General features: G+C 32.3%; 1 protein-coding gene across 1 annotated transcript; it reads left to right on the top strand.

Annotated features, from left to right (window-relative positions):
- Positions 1 to 5182: 5182 nt before the first annotated feature.
- On the top strand, positions 5183 to 11927 carry LOC108218917 (calcium-dependent protein kinase 13). Its single transcript, XM_017392085.2, has 7 exons — positions 5183 to 6254; positions 7308 to 7451; positions 7686 to 7838; positions 10152 to 10267; positions 10340 to 10507; positions 11204 to 11434; positions 11520 to 11927. The coding sequence occupies exons 1-7, from the start codon at positions 5630 to 5632 to the stop codon at positions 11667 to 11669; spliced, it is 1587 nt and encodes a 528-aa protein (XP_017247574.1). The 5' UTR covers positions 5183 to 5629; the 3' UTR covers positions 11670 to 11927.
- The last annotated feature ends 2804 nt before the right edge of the window (positions 11928 to 14731 follow it).

Here is a 14731-nt window from a genome sequence, read left to right as displayed (position 1 = left end):
TTATATATAGCTTAAAACTAATGTCTTGTCTCATCAAATTCAATTCAAAATTATATAATTTTTGTATCGTTATGTAAGAATTAGGAACGTCCCATATGAAATTCTCTTTTCTTAAATATTATAACCTTAATTTTATTATAATCTTATATCTTACTCTACAAATTTGTTTCCAATGAAATATGTGATTCTTCCTTCTCAAATTTTAATAACAACGTTTCGTTTATAGTTAATGAATATGATTAATGGGAATCAAATATTTTAAATGATGTTCGGATTTGCAACTCCTTCCACAGCTTTGGCGTTGCCCATTCTTATATCCCGTATCTTTATTCTTAATTCTTGTTCCCATGGTTCAAATAATTTAATATCTTAAACTAGGGGTGTACACGGTTTGTCCAAACCGTTTAAACTGGCTCTATATTCGGCCGAATCAAACCGAAAATTTTAAACCGTTTTTTAATTGGGTTGAATTGACTCCAACCCGATTTCATTGGGTTGGGCATGGTTTTCGATTTTATTTGGCCGACCCAACCCAACCCGAGGGTATTTTAATAAAATACATTATATACATGTATAATATATACCTAACAAAACTGCATATATATAAAATATAGCTACCCAATGAAATTATAACATTAGTGTGATAAACTGAATTATAATATTGGTATCTTTCCTCTAGTTTCCTTTAAAATATCTTTCTTGCACATTTGTCATTCGACTGCTTGCCTTTTGAGAGTTGGATAGTGAAGCTACTATCCTTTAAAAGTCCGAACTTGTTTTAATGCTCTATAATTTTTAGGTTGTGTAGCAATTTTAAAATTACAAAATATGCAATTCTACTTATATATATATAATAGCCCAACAGGTTCGTGTCAAGCCTCCCTCCTGAGCAAATAAATTACCTAGCTCCGAACCTGAGCCTAACTCCGAACCTAACCTCTTCTCATATATATAAAAAACACCTAACCTCTTCTCATATATATAAAAAACATGTTATTCATAAGATTCGAACTCAGGGAACCTAACCTCTTCTCATATATATAAAAAGAGTTAAGTTCAATGGAGACCATATTTTTTCTGGAGACCTGGAGACCACATATGTTCTGCAAGTAAAATATTTCATAAAAACATTGCAAAACGTATAATTTTACAAATCATGTTATACGAAATCATTATTTCATTTAAAATCTTGAATATCATATAAGTGTTACACGTGGAACATTACAAAATGTTTTGTTCTATGAAATATGTTTAGTTTGCAGAACATTTGTTCAACTTGCAGAACATACATTATCTACTTATTAAACATAGATAATCTTCAACAATTTTAGTGAATACATGATATTTGTAGAACATATTTTACAAAATAATGTATTTTATAGTGTTTTGATTGCTGAACATACATGGTCTCCGAGGTCTCCGATGAAATAGCGGTCTCCATAGAACTTTCCTCTATATAAAAAACATGTTATTCATAAGATTCGAACTCAGGGAACCTAACCTCTTCTCATATATATAAAAAAATGTTATTCATAAGATTCGAACTCAGGACCTCTCCCATACAGATACATCACTCAAACCACTTGAACTACACAAACAATTGGTTTGTTATTCAAAAGCATTAATCACATACTTTAAAACTTTTGTATTTATATTCGTTTCAATATCTTATTTATTTGAGATAAGTTATTATTTCAGTTAAGTCTCATATATTGTTTGCATGATAGATTAATATCTATAAATTAATTATTTACATAAATAAATATAAAATTGAAAAAGAATATGAATAATCGGGTTCGAGCCATGATTCAGATTTCTAAAAATAGATATAATTCATATTCGAATAAAAATGAACAAATTCAAATCTAGCTTTATAGTTTAAACGAGCATCGATACAATATTATAGAAATTTTAAGTCATGAATGTGAGAAATATTTAAAAACGTGAGTTTGCACAAAGCTAAAAAAGTAAATGCACAACTAATTGAACTAAATATTTCATGATTTTATGAACTTCATGATGCCTAACTCATATCTACTCTCTTTTTGCTATTTGAAATTCCAGAAACTCATTTGTTTGGGATCTGGTTTATAACGATTACATGAAAAATCATTAAAAGTCTTAATCGACAAGCTCAAAAAACTAATTATAAAAAATTAAAATTTTATAATGAGATAATGTTATAACATACTGTATCAAATTAATAATCATCTAATATTTTTAAATTAACAATAAAAATATAATACACTGAAATAATATATAGTTGATATGAAAAATAAAAGTATAATATATTTAAAATCTAAAAGTTTCAGTATTAATTTTGAATATAATTTTGAACATAGATAATATGATAATGGTATGTATATCCTAGCGAATTTGAATATAGAAATATATGTTCAAATGTAGTTTTTGGTCCATCTTTTTTTTAAAATATACTCCCTTCGTCCCATATTAAGTGACCTCATTTAACTTTCACGGAAATTAAGAAAAAGGTGGTAAAAAAAAGAGTAAATTTAGTTGGAAAGTGGGTAAGGTGGTGGAACGTATTAAAATTTAATAATAGATTTGAGATAGTGGAGGTAAGTAGTGAGTGTAATAGGTTTAATAAAAAAGAGTATAAAATAGAGAAGTAGTGGGTGTAATAGTGAAAAATAGTGTTTAAAAATTGTAAGTATAATAAGTTCATTATTTTAGGGAAGTCCCAAAAAGGAATAAGGGTCATATAAATTGGGACGAAGGGAATAGTACTTATTATTACTATTAATGCTATTAGGTTGCAAATATTACATTTTTCATATTTAGATATTTTGTCAAACAATAAAACATAATAATTACGCTCAAAACAATATAATGACACACGGATATTATTTAAAATACAATACAAACTCAAGGCCCGTACGAGAACAATATGATGACACATGAATATTATTTTAAACACAGCAAAAATTAGAGGCTCGTGCCTTGCACGGGCTTTTATGCTAGTTAATAGTGGTAACCCGTCCAAACCAACCCAATCCGAAGTATGACAAATTGGGTTGGGTTATAAATTAATTTTAATGGGTTGGGTTCGAAAATTAGCAAATCGAATTTAATGAGCTGGGTTGATAAAAAACCTAAACCGGGCCAACCCGGCCCGCGTACACCCTTATCTTGAATGAGTTGATTTGTTGATACTCACTCTGTCCCCTTTAAATATCCATTTTGATTTTAACTAGTCAATTTGATTATATTTTGACTGAAATTTACATATATCATTTAATTGAAAAAAAAAATATATCATTAGAAAGTATATTTAGTCTATTTTAATATGCAACTTTCAGATTTTATAAATATCAAATGAATAATTTGTAATGTTTAGTCAAAAATTGGTCAATTCGACTCGTAAAATATTAAAACGGACATGTAAAAGGGGACGGAGGGAGTATTACAAGACTAGTTATTTTAAGCGGCCATCAAATTCGATAAATATTATTATTATTTTTTATATATTTTTCCTCTAATTTATTTAAATTTAACAAGTTGATTATCGATACAAGTAACTCAAAAGGTTTGTATTTATATGATTGTCTGCTGTCTTATTATTCCTGTATGACCCCTCTCACCGAATCTAAAGTCTGTGTTCGAGAAGTAATTTTCATTCTTGACCAAATTATTCATCAATTGTTCTCAAAGATAAGTTTGGTTATTTGTGTAATAATTTCTTTTACAGATAATGGAATTGGAAACTCACAGACTAATTGATCTTTTACTACTGTGGTGACCAGTGTTTTCAATATATTAGTAATATTTTTCAAACGATGACAGAGATGTTCAAATGATTCTAGAACACCTTAGAATAATTGAACAGACTGCAAAACAAATTTGAGCTCACATTTGAATATATAATGAAACATACACATGCACATGACTGGTGTAACTGACCCCATGAGAGAATTATCTTCAAACTAACATATTTTAACTCTTTTTTTTTTTATCAGGAGAACAATTAAAACATCTTAAAGTTGAGTATACATCAGCAGTGCCGCATCAATAAAACTATTTTATTTGATGGTTATAAATTCGGATAAATCATGTTCTTGTCCACCTTAATTTATAAGAAAACACATTTTATGTGTGTATTTAATTGGAGAATATTTTTCAATCATAAAATTTAGGTATATTCAATTCGGATCTTAAAATCTGTATTATAATTTGGAGGTACTTAATTAAGATTTTTATTTATACTACAAAATCCGGTGATATTTATTTAAAAATTTAAATATTGCTAAAATCTGATGCTATTTAATTGGATTTATTTAAAATCTAATAAAATCTGATGGTATTAAAATACTCAAAGATTGTTTTGGACTTCATAAAATCATGAATTTTGTGAGATTGTTCCATATTTTATATTTTTGAAATCCCATTATGATTCATGAAATTTTGAAACATTTTGTTTAAATCTAAAGACTCTATATCAAATATGCAATATTTTTATGTAAAACCTGCGTAAAATCAAAATCAGACACAATCTATTGAAATTTATAGATCATATTCATTAAAATTTCACTTGAATACACACCTTCTATATCAATTCTGCGACATTTTATCAAAAATCCATATAAAATCAAAATCAGATTCAATCATAAAATCCATATATCATATTTTATCCATTAAATCTTAGTCCAATACATCTCTTTTAAATTCATTTCCGAAATGAATCCGGAATAATTGAAAAAGTATGAATATTTTATACATTTTTTTGAAAAATATAGTTTAATTTAGTATATTACTAATAAAATCTTACCAAATCATGTTACATAATGTGTGACAAAACTTTCAAATCTTTTCAAAATCTTTACTTTTAAATGTGCAATTTTTGATAAAATCTCTCTGCTCTCAATATCTTAGATTTTTTATGAGTACAGTAATTTTGATCAATAAAGTTCGAAATAAATATTTTTATACTCTTCCTTAGCTAACTACTCTACTTTAAAGTACAGTACACAGGTAGATATAAAAAAGTACATGTAATATAAAATACTGTGGTACAGTAAAAATTAGCGTAAAAAAGAATAAATGGGATATTGAATACTCTTAACTGTTCCAACCTTACCGTCCCGTTTCTTAAATTCTTTTTCAGTTACCCGACAAATTATACAGCCAACTACATAAGAAAATACCCTCCTTTATTCTCATTTTTATTTTATTTATGTTCTGTAAGAAAATGATATGCACACTTACATATGTTGTCTTAAAATTAGATGCAAGTTCTTGAAAAGTGTTTGAACCTGTTAGGTCACTCATTTTCTTTATATTTTTATCTCTTTCTATAAAGAAAGTTTGTGTCTTTTTAGTAAGATGGTACTTGCATTTTGATTCTTTAGCTTGGATTTTGCTCTTGTTTGGTTTGTTTTTGGGTTCTTGGAGCTTGGTTTGGGGGAAGCCAAGTGGGGTTTGTGTTTGGTGGTTAATGTTGTGTTTAGGGGTTTTGATTTGGTTGAATCTTGAGATTTTGTGATGGGTTTTTGTTGTTTGGTGGTTTTGTGGTGTTTTGAGGTGTGATGATGTGAAAATTTGAGTTGGGTTGGTGGAGAAGTTGTGTTTGGGGGTTTATTTGTTTGCTTGATTTGAATCTGAGGTTGATTTAATGGGGAATTGTTGTAGATCTCCTGCTGCTGTTGCTAGGGAAGATGTGAAATCTTCGAATTATTCGAGTAAAGATCATGGTAGGAAAGATAAGGCTAGTGCGGGGAAGAAGGCTATAACTGTGTTGGATGAGGTCTCGAAAGAGAGTATTGAGGATAAGTATATGGTTGATAAGGAGTTGGGTAGGGGTGAATTTGGTGTGACTTATTTGTGTATTGATAGGAGTACTAGGGAAATGTTGGCTTGTAAATCGATTTCGAAGAGAAAGTTGAGGACTGCGGTGGATGTGGATGATGTGAGGAGAGAGGTTGCGATAATGAAGCATTTGCCGCAGGATTCCAGTATTGTGACATTGAGGGAGGCTTGTGAGGATGATAGTGCTGTACATATCGTAATGGAGTTATGTGAAGGTGGGGAGTTGTTTGATAGGATTGTTGCCAGAGGGCATTATACTGAGCGAGCTGCTGCTGGTGTTGTGAAGACAATTATGGAGGTTGTGCAGCTTTGCCACAAGCATGGCGTGATTCATAGGGATTTGAAGCCAGAGAATTTTTTGTTTGCTAATAAGAAGGAGAATTCGCCCTTGAAAGCTATTGATTTTGGCTTGTCAATATTTTTTAAGCCAGGTGAAAATTATTTCATTAAATTGTTTTTGTAAACTTGCAATTGAACGAAATATTTCGTAAATTGAAGTAAATCTACGTGCATGCTCTTCTACATCCATATGAATTCTGTGGCAGATTGAATCTGTTTAAAGTAGTTTGAAGGTGATATTCTATCGTGCAGATATTAATTCTTAAAAGGTTGAGTTATCATTGGTTGTTTGGGCCATAATTCTACAGCTCTAGAGTTCTTCTTTGACAGAGATTTCTTATATATAGAAGATAACAGACAAATAGATTTCCCTCCTTTAGAGCATCTCCAAGGGGAATATGTATAATGGTTGGCTAAATTGATTATGTAAATTTTTTGCTAAGGGGACATGTATATGCTTCAATTGCATTATCTATAATTTTGCTTGTGTAAAATTATACCTAAGGGCTCACTTGGTTCGACAAATACAGCCAACCAAACATGGTTGCCTTTCTGCATACTCAACCGAACAAAAATACCAAATTCATAGGAGAAATGTAGGTTAATCCTTTTCCTTGAAAGTGCTTGAGATTTATAAAATCTCACTTGAGCTTCATTAAGAATGTTAAGAAGTTAAACAAAACCTTTGGGCTGGACTTGATGATGCGTTAGTTCTGTGGCGTTGCGCCACAGAATTGTGTGTGATATTCTGAATTTCATCACGAAGATGCTCGTGTCCCAAATCATTATGACAGCCTCTGCTGAAAGTCGGTTTATTGTCTTTAATTTGTATAAAATCTGTTTAACCAACAATTTGAACTGCAAAAGGTGATACGGATACCTTATCGCTTTATATGTCATTCATTGAATAGACAATACATCATTTTTGGGGAGATCTTGTAATCAAATTTTTTGATCAGTATATCCAATGGCAAATTCTCCCCATTGATCAGTATACCTTATCGCACTTGAAACAGCTTAGGTTAGAACCCATTGAGTGTCATAATCTGCAACTGTGCCATTAACTTTTGTCAGTTATGTAAGACCATATGTTTACCTCTTACTGTTTGAAATGATGTTATTTAAAGATCAATATTAAATTCTAGGTGAGAAGTTTTCTGAAATTGTGGGAAGCCCATATTACATGGCCCCTGAGGTGCTTAGGCGGAACTATGGACCAGAAATAGACATATGGAGTGCTGGAGTCATTCTTTACATTTTGTTATGTGGAGTTCCTCCCTTCTGGGCTGGTAAATCTCTCCCTTTCCTGTTTCCTCTCCCCTGCATGATATTGTCTAGTCGGATGTTTCAAATTTGATTAAAATATTAATGTTCAAGACTGGACAAGTAATTTTGACTTTGGCGCGATGTGCATAGATTTGTCTTCTGACCTTTAATGTTAAATAATTTTGTTGAATCCTGCGTCTCATTTTTGATATTAATGATTTTCTATCCATGTGACCTATGGAAAATTTTGAATGCAGAGTCTGAACAAGGGGTTGCACAGGCCATTATTCGGGGCCAAATTGATTTCAAACGAGAACCCTGGCCAAGTATCTCAGAAAGTGCTAAGAGTCTTGTCCGTCAGATGTTGGAGCCGGATCCAAAGATACGCCTAACAGCAAAACAAGTTCTTGGTAATTTTTCACTAAGATTCTATTGCATTTCATACACTTGTCTCTAAGTCTCTGCCAGTGGTCAGGTCCCCTCCAAGGTTTCGGTTGTAGTGGTTTAGAATGCATGGGGTTTTGTGTGTGTAAAAACTTGTTCCTTCTTCATTTGTGAGGACTTCATGCTTCATTTATTTTTTGACACACACACACACACACACACACGCATGTATATATATGTTTACAGAAAGTTAATGACAAATAATCTGGTGTAATTACAAACAAACCATATCTTTAAATGATTAAACTAAATTTCAAGTAACATCAGTAGCTCAAGACAGGAACAGTCAATTACTATCTTGTCATTATAATGTGGACACACATCTTTGGCAGCTTGGGTGACGAGCACTCTCGCTGACTTGAGTAAAATTGTTGCATTTGAAAAACTACATTGATTTTGGATAATTACAGATAACATTTATGCCATTGTTGTAGATGTTGGAGTAAACTGTAGGCATTTGAAATTCCTAAACTTTGAAACTTTAAGAGGAAGGTTCTATAAAGTGATATGGTAATTTACTCATCAGCTAATGTGCACATTGCTTATTTGGAACACTCGTTTGTATCATACGTAGCTAACACTACTTTATTGGTGCATCACCTTGACTTGCAATATTTGTGGAAATCATACAAAAGAAATCTGCATCCAAGTGGATTTCAATATAGACGAAAATATATTTGGTAGTAAGAAATGCATGGTTGTCCATAATATAGGCAGATAAAATGAAAAAAGAAAAAGAAAAGGTGGTGTTGTCTATATAAAAAATTTGGTTCTTGGTGAATGGATGATAATGAGAAGAATGGACTGGTGTAGTGAGTAGATGAGATCATTAGAACTTTGCTGACATCTAATGCATGAGAATTGGCCTTACAGTAATAGCATGATAAAATCTCGGACTGTGGCAGCACAAAGCCCAAGAATGGTGCCATGCCATTTTTTGAAAAATGGGTTTAGGCAAGAGACACAAGTAGGAAATGTCACACAAGACAATCCATATATCTAAAAGACTTGATACCATAGTTTAAGGGTTACGCTGGAAAATTATCGTAGTATAGTATAAATGCAATTTTGTTTTTAAGGTTTTCTTTTTTTCAAATAATTAGCCAATTGGGGGATATAATAATGTCGGAAGAACTGCAAAATATGATGATATCGGTTCATCTACATTTATCATCAAAATTGACCATAATTTATTTGGTGAAGCTACAATATATTTTTTGCTCACCTATGATGGATATATTGTTTAATGGAATGCACTAATTTTGGGGTAAACATGTACATGTGATATATATTTTGCTACATCTGGTAGGATACACATAATATTTTTCATGCCATATCTCCTCCACCTTTAATTTTTTTTTTTTCTAGATGTGTTTGGGTTTGTCTATAACCGTTTATTGGTATCTAAACTCTCGGTCCTGATGTCTCAACAACTGAGCTGCTAATGCTCGAGAGGTTTTTATGCACCATGGGCAGAACCTAGACTACTTTTGAAGCATGTAAAATTAGTCTTGTGAGAAGGGAAAAGTTGAAGTCGTGTTTGTAAATTCTTCAAGGCTTGAAATTGCAATGACACAAAGATGACTAAATGGATGTTCTTCTTCGGATTAAGATATAAATTTTACCCAAGTGAAGTTATTATGCTTGATTTCGCATCTTCTGTGCTTCTGAACTGATTCTGAAGCCTTTCCACACGAAAAATAACAAAACATAAAAATAGTGTGTGTATGCTGAGCATTTTATGTATGTTAATAGTTTTAACAATGACACTTCAGTGATTACAGACCTCACAGTTCACCTGTAATCATTCTATCTATTTGGTTTGTCCTGGATACAAGTGGTGTCTCTAAAGTGGTGTTGATGGGTGGATTTGAAGTAGTCGGGATCAATAAATGTCAGAATGGTCATACTAATGAGAGAGGGACGGGAAGTGATACTGATCATCAGTTGATTAATGCATAAACATCAACCCACTGTTCATTGGACCATTAATTATGTATTCGACATGTAATTGCATATAAAAGTTATTTTCTGTTTCAACTTGGGGAACCAATCTAGGGGTATTATCTCTAACTTCTTTTGCTTCTATTGATATAATTAATTATACGCCATGCTCAATATTATTCTTCAGGAAAATCAGATGTTATTGCTCCAAACTCAACTGTGCATGATGCTTATCTAGCTGGCTCTTGTTCTTTCTTTATTGTCACATTTGATGTTATATACATTGATATATTTTGATATTTTTCTTATTCTCAATGTTATCTCTTCTGTTACAGAGCATCCCTGGATCCTAAATGCTAAGAAGGCTCCAAATGTTCCTCTTGGTGATGTTGTCAAATCAAGACTTAAGCAGTTTTCATTGATGAATAGGTTCAAGAGAAAGGCCCTGAGAGTAGGTTTACCATGTCATTTTAATAGAATATTAGCAAATATGGCAGTTTAGTAATGTCAATTTTATGCATAGGTCATTGCTGAATTTTTGTCCAATGAAGAAATCGGAGATATTAAGGAATTGTTCAACAAAATTGACACTGATAATGACGGTATTGTTTCTGTGGAAGAACTAAAAGTCGGTCTTCAAAAGTTTGGCTCCCAGCTTGCAGAGGCTGATGTGCAATTACTTATTGAAGCTGTAAGTTAATTCTTAACTTCTGTGGTAGTCGTTTGCATATGTTGTTCATGAACTATATCATCTTGACTCTCTTTGCTGCAAATTATTATCGTTAGCTGTGTCCTTGTTCTATGAAGCGATTGTTGACAAGTGTCCAGTTCTCTATGTAAGCATGGCCAGAATATGCCTTTATGATCAGAACCATATTATTGGATCGAGTGTAGTGATGTGTAATTACCTCTGGTCTGTTGTGCAAGGAATTCTATTGAATCGACACCTCTATATATTAAGTAAATTTTGGACTAGCAACAATAGTCACTACAATAGTCATGACTAAAATACTTGATAGTCTTGATATGATGGCAATATTTACAGTAAAATTATTGTGTATTTATTATGTTGTTAATAAGGTTCAATATAGGTTATTACATTTTCGTTACTTCAATTTATAGATGTGTTCCAACTTTTCTCATCAATTTGCAAATTCTGTAATTAAAAATCAATAATATATATTGTAGGTTGTAGCTTCAAGTAAGAATGACTATAAGTAACCTCTTAAAACTTGAGCTGAACGTCCTGTAATTTTTCATTAACCACCTGTCCTTTACTGTGAGGACCTCAGAACTGTTATTTTCCAAGTGTTTCTGTTACTTATTATCAGTATAAATTAAAATTACTAGCCAGTTGGTGCATTGACGCGCAAGTTTCTGACAACAGGTTGATGTTAATGGGAAAGGAACTCTGGACTATGGGGAGTTCATCGCGGTTTCACTCCATCTGCAAAGGATGGCAAATGATGAGCATCTGCACAAAGCCTTCTCCTACTTTGATAAAGATAGTAATGGATATATTGAGCCAGAAGAGCTTCGAGATGCATTAATGGAAGATGGTGCAGATGATTGTACAAATGTTGCTAATGACATCTTCCAAGAAGTTGACACCGATAAGGTAATGACAAATTTCGTTCTAGTTTGTCCCTCAAACAATTCTATACAAGGGGACGTCATGCTCACCTAATTATTATGTTGTACAGGATGGAAAGATCAGTTATGAGGAGTTTGCAGCCATGATGAAAACCGGAACGGATTGGAGAAAGGCTTCTCGCCACTACTCAAGAGGGAGATTTAACAGTTTAAGTGTGAAATTAGTGAAGGATGGCTCTATTAACTTGGGAAGTGAGTAAAGTTATTAGCAGCTACATGTAGACGTTTCCCAGTTTTCAATCATCCATACAAGTGCCCGAGTCCTCCATTGATAAATGACTAGTCACAGTTCCTGATTTTTTTACTGGGGGTTCCATACATTTATTAGCTTGGTCCCTTTTGATGTTAGGTTACGAGGAATCAACCATGTTTAGGTGAGTGCAAGTGGTTCAGCCATCAAACTCTGTTATTCGAGTGAAAGACGACCTTTTAGCTATGAGTAAAGTATGTTTGGTTTCTCTCTTTCTTGTTGGAATTGTGAAATTCTGGTGATGGCGTATAAACGTGTTAGAAAAGAAGGTAAAAGAGGTGATGTGTGTCCAAGTCTTCTGCTCATGTATGACTTGTCTAAACATTTTTTGCTTCAATTCGCTTCATGTTATATATGGCTACGACACGCCCTTGTGCAAATCTATGCAACACTGTGATAGGATAGCTTCCTAGCTAAGTTTCTAGTGAGTTCTAACATATTTGCTATGCACTATGGCAATGCTTGTTACTATATGGAGAATAGAGCTCTGATGAAGGATTATAACACAGGGTTTAATTTTGGACTCGCCCCTTTTTTGCCATTTCCTGGTTTATGATTCAGTAAATGTGAGCTCTTGTCGATGATTCAGTAAATGTGAGCTCTTGTCGTTCACTCCTCTCGTATGGAATTTTGAAGTAAGAACCTTACTATGGATTCTTATCATCTTTCTCCACAATAGTAAACAAGAGATTAGTTATCAAATTATTATTTAAAAGTATAAAATATGTAATACTCTCTTCGTTACTGTCAGGGTCATGAATGTCGAGCACTGAAAACCTCAGCCCGACCGTCGACACCATGCAGCTGTTCCTCTGCACCATGGTGAACTCATAAAACTCTGGTGTTTAAGAATGAATAACAAAAATATTAATTTTAAGATGACAAATGACAATTATCTTTAATCTTTTTAATTTTAACAAGGTTTGAAATCAGATATATTGGCGAACTCATAAAACTCTGGTGTTGAAGAAAAAATAACAAAAATATTAATTTTAAAATGACGAAAATTGCAGAGAGTTAGCCGGTTAGTTAAACAACACTAGGTTGTATTTTATTAAGCGGTCTGCGAATATGCCGGCACACGAAATAGCTCATGTATCACATATGTATCCTGATCGTATTTTTGATTGGAGGTCTGTTCCGATCAAGAATTGTATCCTTGGTGATTTAATGGTATAAAACATCTGCATTTTGTAAAAAAAAAAAAAAAAAAAAACTAAGGTTTGAGATCAGATATATTATTAACACTGTCAATACATCAACCGGTAACAGTACGGTGAGCGGGAAAATCAGTTACACATGACAACCACCTGCGGATACATATAGTTTTGTATATAGATTTTAGATCTAGAAATATTTCTGTAAACACATTTTCTTGAGCTTTCTTGAGCTTTAATGCAATCTTCGGAATTCACAGTTCTAACATATATCAATTTACTCCAACATCTTATAACACAATATACAATCAGTTGTAACTTAGAATATGGAAGTATGAAAAGAATAGATGAACAAAATTAACATGACATTCCTGCACACAATTATCTTATCCAGGTCACAATGGAAGAGTCGACATAAATATTTCATGATTTTTATTCGGGAGGCAGAGTTAAATCTTGTTGCTAACCAGTTGTAACCAAGAATATGGAAGTACAAAGAGAAAGAGAATAGACTAACAAAATTAACATGACATTCATGCACAAGTATTATCCCAGCTCATATGATCATGGAAGAGTCAACATAAATATTTCATAATTTTTATTCGAGAGGCAAAAAAAAATCTCGTTTCTAACTCTTCTCATTTTATGTTTCACATTCAGAAAATATATTACCAAATGCATAGAGGGGAATTATTTATCCTTGTTCTACTTAAATTAGTTTTACTGTAATTTATATAAAATGTTACGATAAATATTCTCATGTTAATGAAAATCATTATTATAAAAAGAATGTATCAGATTTGATCAGCGAAAATATTGAATATGTTTTTTACGAATGAATCAGAAATTGATTGGATAAGTAAAGTAGTCAATTCAACAAAATGGTTAGAGATTTAATCAATATAACTCAGAAAAATTTAGAGAACAATGATCCATTGATCTACAAACCATCAATAGAATAACAAAGAAAATCATAAAATAACAATCAGTTCATGCATGCAATGAAGAGTTAAGACCAATAAAAAGATTCTCATAATACCATCACAATCTTCACGTCCCACTATACAATTTTGGTTTGACTGAAGACTGAAGTTCGACCCTAAGTCGTTCTTATATTATTAATATAATGTGAACATAAGAGATTAATTATTTATGAGTTGAGAGTACCTGTGTGATTCAAACTATACTTTAGTCGTCCCCAAGGTGATGGATATAATACAGCATAATAAAAAAAAGAAAAATTATTTTAAAGATGGAGGTTTTGATTCCCTCTCCAACTCAAATTAAGGATTTCTTTTTTTTCTTTCGGGACAAATTAAGGATTTAAGTGAGAAAAAATGTTGAATTATAAATTGAGATTTATTATGACTTTTCTCTAATACTTCTAGAACTATTAATCTACCGCAATTCATATACTCCCTCGGTCCGAGTCATAGACTTGGGAGCCATGCCACAATATCAACCTGTAAGCAATAATATTATATGCAATGACCCTAAACATCCACGGATCGCTCCAGGTTATAGTATGAAACAAGCCACACCTTAACTTATATTACAATACCACGAATCCCAATCATTATCTTACAACTTACAAATACAATGTAGAGTGCTTACACACAACTGTAAATCAAAAGATCACACTATTCACAATAACAGCAGACTCCTAGATGAGCTCTCCAACACTCATCCTGAGATTCTGACCTGATGGCTAGTTTGCGGATCTTCGCTACCAGTAACCTCTTTCTTCACTGGAAAAGAACATAAAGATTCGCAAGAGTGAGCTTACAAGCTCAACAAGTAAGATAAATAATAAACTGAAGTTCAGCATTTATCAATAAGAATGAATCAGGATATC

The sequence above is a fragment of the Daucus carota genome, chromosome 4 (genome assembly GCF_001625215.2).
Source record: "Daucus carota subsp. sativus chromosome 4, DH1 v3.0, whole genome shotgun sequence".
Lineage (NCBI taxonomy): Eukaryota > Viridiplantae > Streptophyta > Magnoliopsida > Apiales > Apiaceae > Daucus > Daucus carota.
The sequence above is the reverse complement of the archived record's forward strand: the minus strand, read 5'-3'. Positions and strand labels throughout refer to the sequence as shown.